The sequence below is a fragment of the Pezoporus flaviventris genome, unplaced genomic scaffold (genome assembly GCF_033815535.1).
Source record: "Pezoporus flaviventris isolate CSIRO_AGI_PZ_B2104156 unplaced genomic scaffold, CSIRO_AGI_Pfla_v1 ptg000080l, whole genome shotgun sequence".
Taxonomy (NCBI): Eukaryota; Metazoa; Chordata; class Aves; order Psittaciformes; family Psittacidae; genus Pezoporus; species Pezoporus flaviventris.
This window is the reverse complement of record NW_026892628.1, coordinates 1,764,299-1,781,119: the sequence shown is the minus strand read 5'-3', so window position 1 is coordinate 1,781,119 and position 16,821 is coordinate 1,764,299. Positions and strand designations below refer to the sequence as shown.

Below are 16,821 nucleotides of genomic sequence, written 5' to 3'. Positions count from 1 at the left end.
GCGGGGCGGGGCCGGGCACCGCCCCCTGCCCGCGGGGAGAGCAGCCGCCGAGCGGGCAGCGATCGCGCCCCGGCCCCGCCGCAGCCCGAGCCCCGGGCGGCCGCCGCTGCTATGCGGCTTCGCGGCGCTCGGCCTCCACCGGGTAAGCGGGGAACCCCCCCCCCCGGCCCTGCGACCGGCACCGGGACCTCCCCCGGGACCTCCCCCGCTGGCCGGTACCGGCGATCGGGGGCTCCCCGCCGCGCTCGGGGGCTGGGCGGGACCGGGGACTGGCCGCGTCCCTTGGGTGGGCTGGGACCCCCGCGGCCGGTTGCAGGGCGGGACCGGGGCTCCCCTTCTCCCTTTTATGGCCGGTTACCGGACGCTTCCCCCGCGCGGGGCCCGGGGCTCCGGCTCCCTCCCCCGCGGCCGCTCCCGGCGCGGCCCCTCCGTCCCCTGCGGGCGTTACTGTCCCGGCCGGTTAGAGCCCCCCGCGCCCCGCCCCGCCCCGCCCCGCCCGGGGACACGGGACGGAGCCGCCGCCGCCGCCCTGTACCCGCGCCCGGGGCGTCCCGAGGCACCGACCGGAGGAGGCGGCCGGGACCGGGTGGGAGCCGCTGGTTCATCCCGGCCTGGGGGGGGGCCGCTTCCCCCCCACCCCCCCCCGCTGCTGGCGGGGGCCGCCGGTGCCACGTGCCCCGGGGCCGGGCTCAGCCCTGGGGACGAACCCCCCCCGCGGCCCCCCTTATCTCCGTCTGTCCCCAGGGACCGGCAACCCCCGGGTCCGTCCTCGCTTCATGCCCCGCGGTGGCGTGAGCTCCCCCCCCCCCCCCACCGGAGAGCCGGGGGTGTCCGTCCGCGGCCGGGCCCGGTGCCGGTGGCACAAAGGCCCCGTCGCTCCCACCCCGCCCGTGCCGGGTATTTTTAGCCCGGTGCAGCCGCTGTCGCTGCCGAGCACCTGCCCCCGCGGGGACGCCCCAAATCCGCCCCCCCCCCCCCCCCCCCCCCGCAGCCGGGAGGCACCGAGCGGCCAGGAGGGGACAAAGGGGCACGGCTCAAGGTCACCGCGGGCCGGGGTGCCACGGTCCTCTGGGCTTGGAGTCACCGCGGGGGCCACGCTCGGGCTCCGGTCCCTTGCGGGGATGTGGCAGCGGGGGCAAGGCCGGGGCTGGAGGCTGCAGCTCCGCACCCGGCTCCCGGCAGCGCCGGTGCTGGCACTGAGTGATTTGGTGACTCGCCAGAGGAGCACGTGCCTGGGACGAGTCTCGCTCTGGTTCTGCTCGTGGCACTCGCCGGTGCAGGGGACGGAGTCGAGCCCTTGGCACAGGACGCGGCCGGACGCTGCTGCGGTGCGGAGCATGGAGGGACCCAGTCCCCTGCCCCGATGCCTCCCGCACCATGGGGATGGCTGCGGTAGAGGAGGGGAAACTGAGGCAGCAGCGCGGGCTCCCCGTGGCGGCAGCGGCCGAGCAGAGCGCGGCGGGGCTGCGAGCGGATGCGGCGGCGGCGGCTGCAGAGAGGCGCGGGTGAAGCGACCGCGCTGGAAATGGGTTCCCCTTTCCAGAAGTCGCTGCCGCCTTCTCCGGCACCGCCGGGGCAGCACTGCCCGTGCGTGGCACCGCCACGGCCGTGAGCTCCCTCCTTGCCTTTGGCATGGGCTCTGGTTGTGCTGGGTGAGGGCGTGCTGTGCTGGTTCCTCCAGTGCGCGCCGGCGGGGTGAAAAAGAGTTGAGGCACCCACAGCCCTGCATCACCCTGGGGATCCCACATGGGTTCCCCCTACACTTTGGGACTGTTCTGGTGTCCCCACGTGCGGAGCTGCCCTGTCCCCCATGGGCGACCCACGGTGCGGCTCTGCCCTCCCAGCGGGTCTGTTATCTGCGTGCGCTGGTCCCCCCCGTATCCCGGTATCCGCTGCCTGCAGGGCCGGGCTGGGCTATCGGGTCCGGCAGGCCCCTTCCCCCTCCAGCAGCAGGGCCCCGGCCCTATCTCATTAGCTCGAGATTAATGAGGCTCCTGCGCTGTCTTTAACTCCTTCCTGCTCGCCGGCTCCTGCCACCAGCTCCGCTGACCCTCGGCTCCGCTTCTCCCGGCAGGTTTGTGCCGACGCGTGCCAGAAGCTGAGCCAGAGGAGGACTGAGGGACGCCAGGCTCCGAACGGGGGGGTACACACCGCATTGACCCCGGTTGGTGACGGAGGCAGCGATGTTCCGGGCTACAGCTGCTGCCTGTTGAGCCCAAGGAGGCTTCGGACGCGTTCACCGGCAGCACCCTGAGCCCAGGGAGCCCTCGAGTGAAGGAGGCATCGGGGCAAGGCTGAGGGGGGCCGGGGGCACATCCTGCTGCCCTGCCCTGCCGGTGGTGGCCATTCCTGCCCGGACACCCACCAGCACTGCAGCCCCTCAGCTGCCCTCGCCCCCCCGGGCAGCCCCATTGCAGGGCTGCCCCCCACGGCGCGGCCCAGCCTTGGAGCACAGCAGCGTGCCGGGCGCTGCCCCCCGCGGCCCCCGGGTGCTGCCCCCCGGCTGCGTGGCCCCCCGTGCCCCCGGGGACCCTCCGCCCGCCGGCAGAGCCATGAAGCTGCAGGCGGTGATGGAGAACCTGCAGCGGCAGCAGCGCGCGCGGCTGCAGCAGGCGCTGGAAGCGCGGCAGCAGGAGCAGCAGCAGCAGCAGCAGCAGCGCTCCGCGTCCCCTCCGGCGCAGCCCCCGCCGGGCCCGGGGCAGCCTCCAGCCAGCACCCCGGCCCGTGCCCGCGGTCAGGATGCGGCCCCGGCACCCTCGGAGGAAGGAGCGGAGCCCGAGAGCGCGCACATGCAGCGGGCGCAGATGGCCGCTCTCGCTGCCATGCGGGCGGCAGCCGCCGGCCTGAGCCACTCGTCCAGCCCCGGGCCGTCGGATGAGAGCCAGGCCTCGGAGGAGGAGGAGGAGGAACACGGCGAGGAGGAGGAGGAGGAGGAGGAGGATGGCGGGTACCAGCAGGAGATGGGCTCGGAGGAGGAGGAGGATCTGTGAGTGTTCGCCAGCACTGGGGAAGGGGCAGGGATGTGATCCGGCTCCGGTGGGTTTTGGTACAGCTGGGGACACCAGCATCCCACTGGGGCTGGCAGTGGTGGTGGAGGCTGCCGGGGAAGCCTGTGCTGTGGATTAGTGCCGTGGGGATGTCTTGGATGCTGGCATGGGGCAACGTTCCGTCTCTGCCCGAGAGCTGTGTGGGGCCGTGACAGAGGATGCTGCGCTGGCTCTAAATAATGCAGGGCCCTCGTGGCTGCCTCCTCGCAGCCTCTCTGGGGCAGGGAATATGCGGGAGCCATATGGCAGAGCCACCGCTGGGGCTGCACCAGGTCACTGTGTGCCGGGTGGGTGGTCCCAGCCCCACGGCTGTGGGGTGCCCATGGGGAGGGCAGGTGGGAGAGGAGGGGGGACACTGCCCCGTGTGGGACCCAGCCGCTGAATCCTTCCTCTCCCTCCTGCTCTAGGAAGGGCAAGTGGGACGAAGATGACTTTGAAGAGGACCTGGGCGAGGAGGAAGAGGAAGAAGAGGAGGAGGAGGAAGAGGAAGACTACGAGGAGGAGGAAGATATGGGAGAGGAAGGGCTCGGCTCAGCAGAGGCGGTGGGGGCCGGCGCGGGCTCCCTGCTGCTCCGCAAGCCGCCGGCGCCGCAGCACTACCGGGGCGAGCCGCAGCGGGTGCCGGGCGGGCAGGAGCGGCTCCCCCCGGGGCTGGGCCACGCGCAGCCCCCGCCACCAGCGCCCGACCACGGTGACTGGACCTACGAGGAGCAGTTCAAGCAAGTAGGTGCCCGCCGAGACACGCGTGCGTCCCCTCCCCTGCTCTCGGCTCTGCCGTGCATCCCTATCGGTGCCGCCGTGTCCTCCGGTCGAGCTGCTAAGGGCACACTGGGATCCTCTGGGATCTTGGTGCTTGGGCTCAGCCTCACCCCTTCCCTGGTCGGTGGCTCTGATGGGATCCTGGTGTCCCGGTTGGCGCCGAGGCCCCAGCGCAGGCGGGCGGTGTGATGGGGTTTGCGCAGGGATTCTTGCTGATAACGGTGTGAAAATCCATCCCAAACTCCCGCTTCTGGTGGGGACCTGGCTTCCTCCCCATCACCGTCACCACAGAGGTGATGCCCAGCGGGACGGCTCCGGCCCCATGGATGCTGCAGGCTCTGGAGCTCGCTGTGCCCCACTTCCAGCTAATAGAAGGAAACGTTGTGCGAGCTGGGACTCCACGGGGGCTGCCCGGCACCTTTGATGTGTGTGTTTAAATACATCTGAGTTTAGGGCTGGGGGAAGGGACAGGAGCCAACAGCAGCAGATGGGACCCAGATGGAGCAGCCGGGGCTTGGTGGTGGCCTTTTGGGAGGGATGCGATGGCCCCTGCCCCTTCCCATTCGCATCCTTCCCAAAAGGGGGAAGGGGCTGCCGGGATCTGCCGGCACATCTGGATGCGGGGAGGAAGCACGAGGCAGCGCGGAGCCCCAGCAGCACCCACACTGCTCCCGTCTTGTGGTTTCTCTTTGGGTGCTTCCTGCTGTCGGGGAGCAAAGGGCCGGGCCCGTGAGCTCCTGTCTGCTACAGGTTTTTGTGATACCTCAGCCGTGATCTTCCTGTTCATCACCGTCTCGGTGCCCGGCAGTCGCTCGCAGCCCTTGGGATCCAACAGGAAGATCCAGGGTGGGTGGTTGGCGTCGACCCGCGCCACGCCGGTGCGGCAGCCCATAGATGTGCTAGGGGCAGGAAGAGCCCGGCACTGTGGTTATGGTTAATCATGGCAACAGCCAAGGTTGGGGGGGGGGGGGGGGAAGCGGCCGCTGTGGGAGCAGCGCCGGCCGGGTGAGGCTTTCCCCGGCGCTTGGATCGCGGCCGCTGGAGCCGGGCCAGGGGTTGCTGGGCTCAGCTCAGCGCGGCGCTGGCCGGGAGCTCCTCCTTGGCCACCCTCCAGCGCGTGCCGTGCTCCAGCCCCGGCCCCGCCGAGGAGCAGCAGGAATGTAAACAGTGAGTGCCGGTGGGGGGGGATGCGTTCCCCATTGCCCCGCCGGCGCGTCGTGGCCGAACGCATCCCCGTGGGGATGCGGTGCCGGGAGCGCAGCCGTGCCGGTGCTCTGCCTTCCCGCAGCGGTGGGGAGATGAGGAAGGGGTCGGTTTGGGTCCAGGGGTGCTCTCCCTGCAGCCGCGGTTGGGGTTCAGCTCTGGATGTGCTGGTGAATGACCCAGCATGGTGCTCTCTATGCTGGAGGACGTGGTCCTCACCGGGTAATGCCATCGTGTGGGTGCCCATCTGCACCAAAACCTCTTCCCAGGGGCTGTCCCCATCCTCCACAACGGGGTTTCATTGCCCCGTATGGGACAGATTCCTGCAAAGCGGGTTGAGCCGTGGGGGGAAGAGGAGGAGGAAGAGGGCCCAGCTCAAGGAAGGGGAGGGCGTGAGGAAGAGTTATGGAGGTTATGGAGGTGAGGGAGCCGGCGCGTGGCACCTCCCCGTCCCCGGGGACAGCTACCGCGAGGCAGAGGTCAGCTCGGCGCTGACCCGGGCGCAGGCAGCAGAACAAAGGAGCCCCCGGCGCTATGGGGGGCTCGGTGGCTCCTCGATGGGGAAAGGGACGTTTTGGGGCCCGGAGGAGGAGGATCCCCATGGGTGATGGCCCCCACAGCCTCCTCTTCCTCCTCCTCCTCCAGGCTCGCTTTCGGTTTGACCTCGTGCCTGTCGTAGCAAGGAGGGGACCGGGATGGCATCAGCACATCCCCAACTGATGCTCTTGTGTGGGTTTGGATTGGCACCCCTAAGGGCACAACAGGTCCCCACAGGGGCTGGGTGATGCCGGCTTGGTTGTGGCGGTCGCAGGGGCTGGGGGTGAGCCTGGGGCAGCGGTCACACTGCTGCTCCATAGGGCACAAGCCATCCCAAAGCTCCGGTGCTGCTCACAGCCAGCTCTGCCGGGGAGAAACCTGCTTTGAGTCCGTGCCCCAACCCCGGGGCTCTGCATGGAACCCCCCTCCTGACCTTTCTGTTTCGTTACTGCTATTACTGTGCCCTACTAACACCAGTTTCCTGCCTGTGCCCCTTGGGGAGCTTCCTGTGCTGCCTGCACTCCCTCGGGCACCAGCACCGTGTCCTGCAGGGTTGGGGGGGAGGAATCTACCTCCTGGTGCCCCCTGCACCAGGCACTGTCTCCGATTTGGGTGTCCCCTTTGGGGTGCTGTGTTTGGGCTGCCTCAGGCTGGTGTTTAACACCCTCGCCTTCAGAGGAAGCAGCGGAGGCTTTGAGAAGCTGATGCTTTGCGGGGGGGGGGGGGGTGCAAGAGGTTTCTTAAGGTGTCCCAAATGGGGGCAACGGTGGCACATGGAAGGGGGTGAAAACCTCAGCCCTTATCTTGAGCTGAGCATTGCCCCACTGCAGCGTTTCAAAGGGCAATGATTTGGGGGGGGGGGGGAAGAAAGAAGTAAACCAAAAGCAAATCTGCAGCTTCGGGGGGGGGGCAAAAGCCAAAACCTGCCCCCCCTCATCCTGCCTGCTTCCAGGATTTCACACACTGGGAGCACAGTGACTCCCGGGAAGATGAAGCTGGGATTTTCCTGCGGGAAAAGCCTGGTTTTCCTCCAAAACCCAGGCTCTGGTTAAGGCGTGGGGGCCCTGAACCCTTCCTCCCATGGTTTATTTCCTTTTGCCCCCCCACCAGTGCTGGTTGAGGGCACGGGGGGGGGGGGCCCACGGCCCCTTCACGAGGGTCCATTTACTGTCCTTAAAATATTGATTAGTGCTTTATTGCATGAGCCGAGGGCGAGGGGGCCCCTGCACAGGGAAAGGGGGACCCGCATGTCACCAGCCCCCCAGCCCTAAAGGCGTTTGAGCTCTGGCCGGTGCCGTGGCGTGGCCAGATAAAGGGCAGCACCATGGGGCCCCCCCTGTGCTGGGAGGAGGTAGATAACGGGGGCGAGGAGGGGACCCCTCATGGGACAAGGGCCATGCCCACCGCGGTGCCGCCGTCCTGCGCCCGGCTCGCTGCAGGGTGCTCCCAAGCTGGGATCCATCCCGGTAATTGGCTCGCGGTGCTCAGGGAGCCTTCTCGGAGCCGTAATCCCACCGGATCCCTGGCCGGGGGTCAGGGACTTCTTGGTGAGAGCGGCTTAGCCTCCCCCAGCCCTGCCTGGTGCCTGCTCCGGTGTTTGGACACCGAGTGAAGCCATTTCTCCCAAGGAGACCAGGGATAACGCACAACGTAGGGGACAGGGATGGGCCAGTGGCCAGTGCCTTCGCTGTGTTTGCTTCTGGGTGAACCAGCACCCCACCCCACCCCATTCCGCATGGGAACCAGGCTTGGTCCTCCCGCATTGGCATTGTCTGTTAGTGTCCCCCTCGCAAGCCTCAGCTCCCCCACCCCGGCTCCGGCTGATTCAAGGGCTGCAGAGGAGGCTCCAGCACAGCTGAACCAACAGGAATGAGGGTTTATTTAAAAGAAGAAGGGAGGGGGGGAACAGCAGAGCAAGGGCAGGTCTTTTGTCAGCAAAGCAAACACCCGCCGGGCCGCGGGGCGGTTGGGCAAGGGAGCAGCATTGCTCCATCGCCCTATTTCTGGCCCAAACCGCAGGAGCGGGGCCCGGCGCGGAGCCGGACGTGCTGCAATCGGGGGCCAGGGTGGGGGGCAGGTGGTGTTTTAGGGATGGGGGGAGCGTCTCTGTTGGTACTCAGCTGCTTGCCGGGCGCCGAGTCCCTGGGGCAGCCGGATCGGGGGGTTTAGGGTGCAGGTCCTGGCTCCCAACCTGCTCCCGGCCCCTTCCATTTGGTCACTTCATGTGCCTGTGCCAGGGTCCCCTCTCGATGGAGCTGGTGACAACCCACGTGTATCCCATGGACGGGGCAGCGCCGTCCCTGCTGTGGTCACTTCCTTGTCCCCCCTGCTAGAGATGGCAGCGGGGAGCACCGGGGCAGACCCTGGCCCTAAATCCCTTTGCCTCCTGCCTCAGTTTCCCTGCCTCTGCAGGGCTGATGGCCCAGTGCTGGCTCCCTGTCAAAACCATCTGCTGGAGGGGCTGCTGGACCTCTGCCAGCTCCCATGGGTAGGACTGGGGAGTGTGGGTCTCTCCCCCCCCCCCAACCGATACCAGCAGGGACACTGGTGTAGCCGGTGGAGTTGCTGTGCCCTGGATGGACGGACCTCGCATTTCAGGAACAGATTTGCAATTAGCCAAATCCGGGCGGTGGTGGAAGCCCTGGTGACAGTGACTCATCTGCTCCGGCTCCCAGCGATCCCGCTCTAAGCCGATCATTTACATATGGTGGAATTTAAACCCCAGCTCTGCTGCCGGGGCCGCTGTCCCTGTGCTCACACACTGCCCCGCACCCGGGGGTCTCAAGGGGGACGGACAGCCCGAAGCGGGGAGCTCACCGGGTCCCCCAAGGCTTTGCTCTGTTTCTCTGTCAGGAAAAGCTTTGCTTTTGGCCGTGTTCCCCCCTCCCGGCCCGTGCCATGGGGCTGCGGATGAGCCGGGCGCTGGGTGTTGCTGCCTGGGCCGAGCTTTGTGAACCCTGCCTGGCTGCACTGAATTAATATTTGCACAAGGTCTGGGGCGATAGCGAGCTCGTGTCAAGGGCAAGCGCCGGCACGCACCAGGGCCAGCATCCCATCGCCCGGCTTAGAGAGGGGGTGACAGCCCCCAGGACCCCCGTCCTACCACTGCTTGGCCCCGAGCTCTCAGCTCAGATGCTGCTGCCCAGCAGGACCCGCAGAAACCATGGTTTGAAATGCAACTGCAGCAGGATTCGCTTCCTCCTCCGCAGGAAGGGGAAGCAGCAGCAGCAGCAGCAGCAGCCGCAGCGCAGCCGTCTTGGGAGCCGCTGTCAGCCCGCCCGGGCCGGTGGCTCCATGCGGAGCATTGCGGCTGCTGCCGGGCCCCGCAGCGCGGTGGGGAGGGCGGCCTCGGGCGCAGGGACAATGGTGGGTCAGGGAGGTTAAACGGCGACTAATTCGCCCATTCAATGTCCCCCCTCCGTGCCGGTGGCACCCGCGGTGCCGGCGCTGACACGGCCTGCGTGCCCCTGGGTCACCCGTACGGCTGCTGCCCCCAGCCTGGGCACGGGGGCTCTGTGGGTCTAATGGGGGGGGCTTGGTTTGGGTCGGGGCACTGCTTGGCCGTGAGCTTCTACTCGTCCCTGTCCCCTTCCCCACGTCGAGTGGTGTGGGTCCCGCAGGACCGCAGCACGGATGCAGCTACAGCATCACTCGGGGGGGTGGGGGTGGTTTGCTGATGCTGGGGGGAGCGTGGTTGGTCTCAGGGCCCCCCGAGTCGGGGGGCGATGACCGGGGATTGGGACCGGGCTTGTCCCTGAGGAGGGGGCACCGGTGGGGAGCGGTGATGGGGCCGTGTCCTGGCCCGCCAAGGGGACAATGCTGGGAACCAGCGGGAACAATGGTGCCGACGGGAAGCACGGGGCGAGGGCCCAGCTCTCGCCACCCCCCCTCCCCTCAGCTCCCCGGCTGCCCCCGCGCTCCGGCAGCAGGAATCCCGCCGGGCCGGTCAGTGGACTCGGCCCCATCCCGCACGGGCGTGTTCCCGGCCGGCCGACCGGGAGGGGTTAATGGGAGGGGGCACATCCCTGCTGCCCCTTCCCAGCCCGCAATGGAGACCGCTGTGCTTTGGAGGGGGCTCGGGGATGGGAGCAGCGAGAGCTGCCCCGTCCCTAAGCCGAGCGCTTTATCTGCAGCGGGATCTGCGCCGGACTCCCCCTTTGCCCTTCGCTGGGAGGGAGAGGCCCCAGCAAACCCCATTCCTTGTGCTGGATGGGGGGGACCGACGGGGCCCCACGGCCTCGGGAACCCCAGCCGTGACTCAGCCGCCGTCTGACGGGAAAGCAGCTCAAGCATCTCCCGCAACGCCTCATCCCCGCTCTCTGGTTCTTACAAAGCACTTTCTTCCCCTGCAACCCCCAGCCGCGGTGCGGGGCCGGTGCCAAGGCATGCGGGGGGCCGGGAAACACCCCCTTGGTGTTTATGTGCGTTAAATAACTCGTTAACGTGCGCGGTTCCTCCCGTCCCCCCCCCGCTGCCCGGCATCGCCCCTGCGCTGTCAGCGGGACAAAGGGACGTTCCCTATGGAATGCTTGGAGGAAGGAAGGAAGAGAAGGAGACCCCCACTCCCTGCAGCCGCCGCTTTCACGCCGCTCTAGCATCAATCAGAGGCTTCCCTCGGTACCTGCCGCAGGCGCCGCACCGGCGTGGGCTCTGCCCTGCTGCTGCCTTTGGGGTTTTTCCCTAAATACAGAAAATCAGGATTTTCCAGCCTCTGGAAGGCAGCGGGATCTGCCAGAGGGCCTGACCCCCCCCCCGCCACCCAGGGTCACGGCATGCACGTCCCAAACCGGTATCGAGGAGAAGGGAGGAAGGCCGAGAGTGCCAGGACTTCCTGGCGATGGAAAAGAGACTTGGAAATTAATCCCCAAGGCCTGAAAACCAGAACCAAGCTGGGGTTGGGGGGGGGGGGGAGATGCTTTTAACTCGGGCTTCTCTGCAGCCACAGCCCTGCACACCCCTGCTCTGGTTGTGGGGGGGGGACACCCTCACTTGTCTCTGGTGTAAGTCCCGGCATTGCTGAGTGCTTCCCCTCCCTGCTGTAATTACCCCTTTGCCTGCCGTGATGGGGAGCAGTGGGCTGGGGAGGTTATCTCGGTCCCTCCCGGACCCCCGGCACGCACCGCTCCCGTGCCGAGGGCTCTGTGCTGCATTCCTGGCATTGCCGAGGGGCCGCCTCCCCGCCAGCCCTTTGAAAGGCACCGGGTTGGGATTTTCCCGTAATCTGGTTTGAATCGTTAATCCGGTCATCCACACCAAACGCCGGGCCGGCATCCTGCCGGGGTGCGGGCTCAGCACCGCCCCCCCCCCCCCCCTTTCCTCATTCCTCCTCCACTTAATTATATATCTGCTGGCAACAGCCATCTGGCACCGTGTCCTCAGCCGGCCATGGGGGGACCCATGGCGGTTGTGCCGCCGGCAAGGCGGGTCGGGCACCGTGGCACATAGCGGTGGTGTTTGCCCTGTGCTGAGCGAGCACCGGGAGCAGTGGGTGCTTGGGACCAGATCCCCATCCCCAGGACAGGGGAGGGACGGGGGTGTCTCTTATCCTGGCTGTGCCGCGGCATCCCCGGCACCGCGGCCTCGCCGTGGCGAGGGGATCTCGTTGCGTTGCGGTTTGAGCCGTTTCCACCTCCCTGCAGCCTCCCCAGTTACGAAACGGGAATCTCTTGACTCAGCAGCGGCCCCGCGGCCTCTCCCGGCTCCCTGCCCGGCGCTACCTTTGCACCGAGCCGCACTCTGCGCCGCGCAGGAGGCCGTGAGCGATGGCCGGAAGGGCACCGGCACCTGCTGATTTCGGTGCGGTGGTGCCGCGCTCGGTTTCACCCGCTGCCGATGCGAGAGCACGTTTCTGTTCCTCAATCTTTATTTTGAGCCCCGGTATCGAAGCTGCCCTGCGGTGCCTTTCAGTGGTGCCGGGGTGTGCGGCTGCCAGTGATGGCACAGCCAGGCTGCCATCAATGCAAGGGAAACCCTGCGTGGTGCTGCTGGGAATCGTTCCCCCCCGCCCTGCCCCATTCCATGCCCGGTGGCGAGGGGGAACGGGGACAGCTCGGTGATGCCGCGGTCACGGCACATCCCCTGCTCCGGCTCCCTGGCACAGCCGCACCAAGGTCTTGTGGGCCCGGCTGAGCCCCTCTCCCTGCTCTGGAGCGCGGTGGAGCTGTCGAAATCTCACCGGTAACCGCAGGCAGCAGCTTGCGACACGGCCTTTGCCCGGCTGCGGCGCTGGGCGTGCCGCAGGGCCTCAAGGGCACCGGCTGGGAATGGGGCTCCCTTAGTGACCCCACACTGCTTCATCCTGATGGGGGGGGACGGGAAGGGGGACGGTTGTGGCCGGCGGAGCTTGGATTGGGACCACCAATGCTGCGGGCAGTGGGGGGCACGTGAAAGGGCGGCCGCTAATCCCCATGTCCTGCCCGGCGCACGCTTTCCTCAGCTGATGGCTCGTTTTCCTGCATCCTCTTAAACGTTCCCTTCAGGACGATGCCAGAAGGGGGGCTCACAGCCAGGGTGAGGGGGGAGAAAGGGGGTCCTGGCAGTCAATAACTCTCCATACGCACCCCGGTAGCAGCTTTAGCCAAGAGCTGCCTTGCTGAAGGTGGATGGAGCCCTCCGGTGTTTTCCTAAATGGCCAATCCGTTTTAGAGCTCTGTAGGTTAATGGGCTCCTCGTGACCCCCCTGCACTGTGCCAGGACAGCTCCACGGTCATGCCGTGACCCACCGTGGTCCGGGACCCTTCTCCCTCTCCAGGTTTGGATTTAACTTGAGCAGCTTCCAGTGCTGCTCGAGGAAAGGCTGGATTGGCTCCAGCCCCGCATCCCTCAGCCGGTCGGGATGAACCACCATGGCAGTGCCCTCTCTGTCTCACTCCATCCCTGGTGCCGGTGCCCCTCGAGGCTCCCCGCTGCCCATGGACCCCGGGGTGCTGGGGTAGGAGATGTGCTTTGAGGGCTCTTGGCCGGTGGTGCCGGTGGCTCCGGCCCTTTCCCGGCGGGATTGCTGGGGCCGGGTGAGGTTTCCAGGGGAACTGGGGGGTTTATGGCTTTCCCGCACGCCCGGCCCCTCTTATCACGGCCCCATTGATCCCTTTGATCGGCGCCGGCAGCTGAGTTCAGCCCCGCGGGGTCCGGATCTGGGGGGTGTGTGTGTGAAGGGGGGGGGTGCAGTGGGAGAAGGGGCCTCGGCAGTGGGTCCCGGTGCCGCCGTGTGCCCGCGGGACGAGCGGGTGTACCGGTGACCCGGTTGAACGCGGTGCGCGTTGGCTGGGTTACGCAGTGATATTTATAGCCCCGTGCCGCTGGCAGCTGCTCAAAGCTGTCATTGAGGAAAGCGGGAGCCCCGCGCCGTGCCGTCCATCCCCGTGGCGCCTGGGCAGCCCCCGGCTCTGACAACTCCTCCTCGACGAGGGGGGATGAGGATGAGGAGCGTCCCCCCCAGCCACCACCGCCTGCGGCTCTGGACCGCGCCGCGCTGAGGGGGCCGGGCGCTCCGCAGCACATCCCTGCTGCCATAAATCAGTCAGGAATGCGCCGTGTCGGGATGCAGCCACCCCTGACACCAGGTGCCCCGGCACAACCGGGCGCTCGAGGTGCCCCAGGCCTTGCCCCGCTCCGGCAGTGCCGGGGTTCGCTCCGGTGAGCCCGGGGAGATGCTCTTGCAGGAGGAGGTGCTGCCAGCCCTGATGGGGCAGCTTTGCCCTCCTCATTTGTCAGCGCTGGACCCCCAGGGAGCCGTTTTGAGCCCACCGCTGCAGGCGCAAGCCTCCTGGTTCACGGACGCGCACCAGCCGGTTCTCTTGGCGCTGGGTCTCTCCGGCGCTGCAGGTGTGGAGGAGGGATCGTGCCAAAGCATCGCTCCAGTCTGCGCCGAGCAGGATGCTAAAAATACCTGGGATCGGCATTCCCGAGAGGAGCAGGGGCCAACCACGGTGTTCGCAGCTGCACCGGCTCTCAGTGGGGCAGGGGATGGTGGTGCCAGGTCCAGCCTCAGCTGCAGGGACCTTGGGGACCCCATGGCCCCATGCACGGATCCCCAGAGCCCTCGGCATCCTGTGAGGCTCCAGGATCACAGCCCAGGGATGCTGGTTTGGGGTATCGGGGGGGTCTGGGGTGGTGGGGGGCATTGGTACAGGAGTGGGGAGCATTGGTACTGGGGGGGGAGCATCGGCATAGGGGTTTCTGAGTGGTGTTCTCCTCTCGTTGTGCAGCTGTATGAGCTGGATGGGGACCCCAGGAGGAAGGAGTTCCTGGACGACCTCTTCAGCTTCATGCAGAAGCGAGGTGAGCTCCCCTGGATCTCTGCCCCGGAGGCTCCCCCTTCTCCCCCCACCCACCCACATCCTCCCCAGGGCTGGGGGCTCATTTCCTCACCCCGAGTTCAGTCCCAGCCCCGCTCGGGCCCATGGTTAATTTTTAACCTCTTTGCACAATGGGGTCAAACCTGCTGGGCTGGATCCGGGCTCCCCTCACCCGCTCCGGCTCTTGGCCAACCCTGGGCATGTTGCCCCCAGCCAGTGTGTGTGTGTCCCCCCCCAGGTTATCACTGAGGATGAAGCCCCTTGCTACCTCTTCACTCTGCTGGGGTGTGGGATGCTGTGTCCGGGGGGCAGGGGGAGTCATGGAAAGGGCTGGAAACGAAGCTAAGGGTCTGGTTCCTGCATGGAAAACAGCTCTGGAAGTGCTGACACATCGCTGCCTCCAGCCCTTTGTGGGGCTGGCATTGGGGGAAGCACGTGTGCTCTGTGTGTGTGTGTTTGTGCATGGAGAGGGGGGGGGACCCCCACTGGCAGCGTCCCACCGAGATCACACCCCGGAGCTGGGCAGGCAGAGAGGGGGATGCGCTGCAGCCCCTTCCCCATCCCTAAAGGGGACCCCCATGAATAACCCCCGTTATAAATAACTCGTGTTGCCGGGTGCCACCGGGCTCAGCCTGAGAAACCGCGCTCAGCTGCGGCTGCAGGCGCGAGTTTCTGTTTCCTTTGCTCATGAGGCTGATGCTCAGAGGGGGGGGTCCAAGGGGGGAAGGAGATGGTGGGAGGGAGGGGATGAGCAGCAACACCCCCCCCCCCCCCGCTGCCTCGCTGGGGGTCTCGATGGCTTCCCCCTGGGGTGAGAAAGCAGAACCCAGACCCGCTCTCTCCTCCCTTCCCCGCTCCCCAGGGACCCCCGTCAACCGGATCCCCATCATGGCCAAGCAGGTGCTGGACCTGTACATGCTGTACACGCTGGTGACGGAGAAGGGCGGCCTGGTGGAGGTGATCAACAAGAAGCTGTGGCGAGAGATCACCAAGGGGCTGAACCTGCCCACCTCCATCACCAGCGCTGCCTTCACCCTGCGCACCCAGTGAGCGGCGGGGGGCTCGGCGTGGCGGGCAGGGACGGGGACGGGGGGGGTCCTGCGGTGGTGATGGTGCTGCCCTGCATGGGGGCGGACAGGGATGGATGGGTACCATCGCCGTCACCATCATCCTCCCCATCCCTTTCCTCCTGCAGGTACATGAAGTACCTGTACCCCTACGAATGTGAGAAGCGAGGGCTGAGCAACCCCAACGAGCTGCAGGCGGCCATCGACAGCAACCGGCGGGAGGGCCGCCGGCAGGGCTTCGGCAGCTCCCTCTTCACCTACTCCCCCGGCGGCACCCATGGGCTCCTCTCCTCCCCGAAGCTGCCGGTGCCGGCGCTGGGGTTGGCGTCCACCACCAACGGCGGATCCATCGCTCCCGTCCAGAAGATCAAGAAAGGTAACGGCCGCTATGGGGCCCGGGCTGTGGGCTGAGCAATGGGGGGGGGGTGGTGGTGTTCACGCTCCTGTCCCCCTCCTCTGGGCACTGGGGATCATTCCAGGGACCCTCACTCCGCTCAGGGGCAGGAGGGGACACGCCGGGGTGGTGGCATCCATCCCTCCCTGCGCCCCGCATCGCTGACCGCCGCTCTGCCCCTGCAGAGGAGGACTCCCCCATCCCCATCTCCGTGCCCAGCCGGCTCCCGGTCTCGCTGGCCGGGCACCCCGTGGTGGCAGCTCAGGCGGCCGCGGTGCAGGTGGCAGCGGCGGCTCAGGCCGCGGCGCTGGAGCAGCTGCGGGAGAAGCTGGAATCGGGGGAGCCCCCGGAGAAGAAGATGGCGCTGGTGACGGACGAGCAGCAGCGGCTCATGCAGCGGGCGCTGCAGCAGAACCTCCTGGCCATGACGGCCCAGCTGCCCATGAGCATCCGCATCAACAGCCAGGGCACCCGCTCGCCAGGTCAGTGCCAGCCCCGGCAGAGCCCCCGGCCCCGTGGTCCTTGTGGGGTCCGTAACCCGGCTCTTCCCCGGCAGAGAACCGCCAGGACTCGGCCACCGGCCTGGGCAGCAACGGCACCAACAGCATCAGCATGTCGGTTGAGATCAACGGTATCGTCTACACAGGTGAGGGGCTCGTCCTCTGCCGTCCCCAGCATCCCCCGGTGCTGGCACTCCCGGTAGCGTCGGCACGGCCACAACGCCCCATGGCTCAGCCCCCCTGCTCTCTCCACCCAGGTGTGCTGTTCGCCCAGACGCCCGGCCCTTCCTCCTCCTCTTCCTCCTCCTCCTCCTCGCTCCCTTCCTCTGCCTACAGCAAAGGCAACGGCGGCGGCGGCGGTGGCAGCCGGACCAGCGGTGGCGGCGGCGGCGGCACCGCGGCACCGACCAACCTGGCCGTGCCGCCCACTTCTACCTCCAACAACGCTTCGCCTTAACAAACACCCCTGCACCGGGGCCTCATTGGGGTCTCATTGGGGTCTCAGCGGGCTCTGCCCGTGCCCTCGTGTTGTTGGCTTTCCCTTCACAAGCCAGAAAAGCTTTAGCCCAAGGGGGGGGTTTTGCCGGAGCCGCCGGCTCGTCCCGCTGCGCCGCGCCGGTCCGGGACCGTTTACCTCACTCACATCACACTTTGCACTGTACATTTATTATTATTATTAATTATTAATTATTGGGTTTGACCTCGTGTTACCTCCAGACAGACGCACGGACGCCTGCCGATGCGAGCTGTAGTGAAACCCCCCCTCCGGTGCACTCTCTAAAGGCAAAAAAAAATACCCCATCGATAAATCGGGATATTTTATCCATTTAGATCCTCATTTAGCTCCTTTTCCCCCTATCCCCAATCCCTTTTCTTTTTGAGGACTCGCTATACGGGATTTGAAGAGGTTGTTGTTTGATTGTTTCGTTGTAAATAGCTTCTATTTTATTCTCAGAAAGAAGAATCAAACTTTAACATGCAAAATGATATATATTAGTGCTCATCAGGGAAACAGGA

The 16,821-nt window shown here is 66.7% G+C and overlaps 1 protein-coding gene across 1 annotated transcript; it reads left to right on the top strand.

The window, feature by feature from the left end:
- The first annotated feature begins 35 nt into the window (after positions 1-35).
- On the top strand, positions 36-16,496 carry ARID3A (AT-rich interaction domain 3A). The gene is made up of 9 exons (XM_061474579.1): positions 36-142; positions 2,075-2,986; positions 3,455-3,770; positions 13,754-13,826; positions 14,706-14,889; positions 15,039-15,286; positions 15,490-15,786; positions 15,861-15,950; positions 16,062-16,496. The coding sequence occupies exons 2-9, from the start codon at positions 2,553-2,555 to the stop codon at positions 16,259-16,261; spliced, it is 1,842 nt and encodes a 613-aa protein (XP_061330563.1). The 5' UTR covers positions 36-142; positions 2,075-2,552; the 3' UTR covers positions 16,262-16,496.
- Positions 16,497-16,821: the final 325 nt, after the last annotated feature.

Excerpts from the sequence above, each read along its gene's own strand:
- ARID3A (XM_061474579.1), top strand. The coding sequence starts at position 2,553 with ATGAAGCTGCAGGCGGTGATGGAGAACCTGCAGCGGCAGCAGCGCGCG. Across the intron at positions 14,890-15,038 it reads GCCTTCACCCTGCGCACCCA|GTACATGAAGTACCTGTACC; the intron begins GTGAGCGGCGGG and ends TTCCTCCTGCAG. Across the intron at positions 15,287-15,489 it reads CGTCCAGAAGATCAAGAAAG|AGGAGGACTCCCCCATCCCC; the intron begins GTAACGGCCGCT and ends CTGCCCCTGCAG.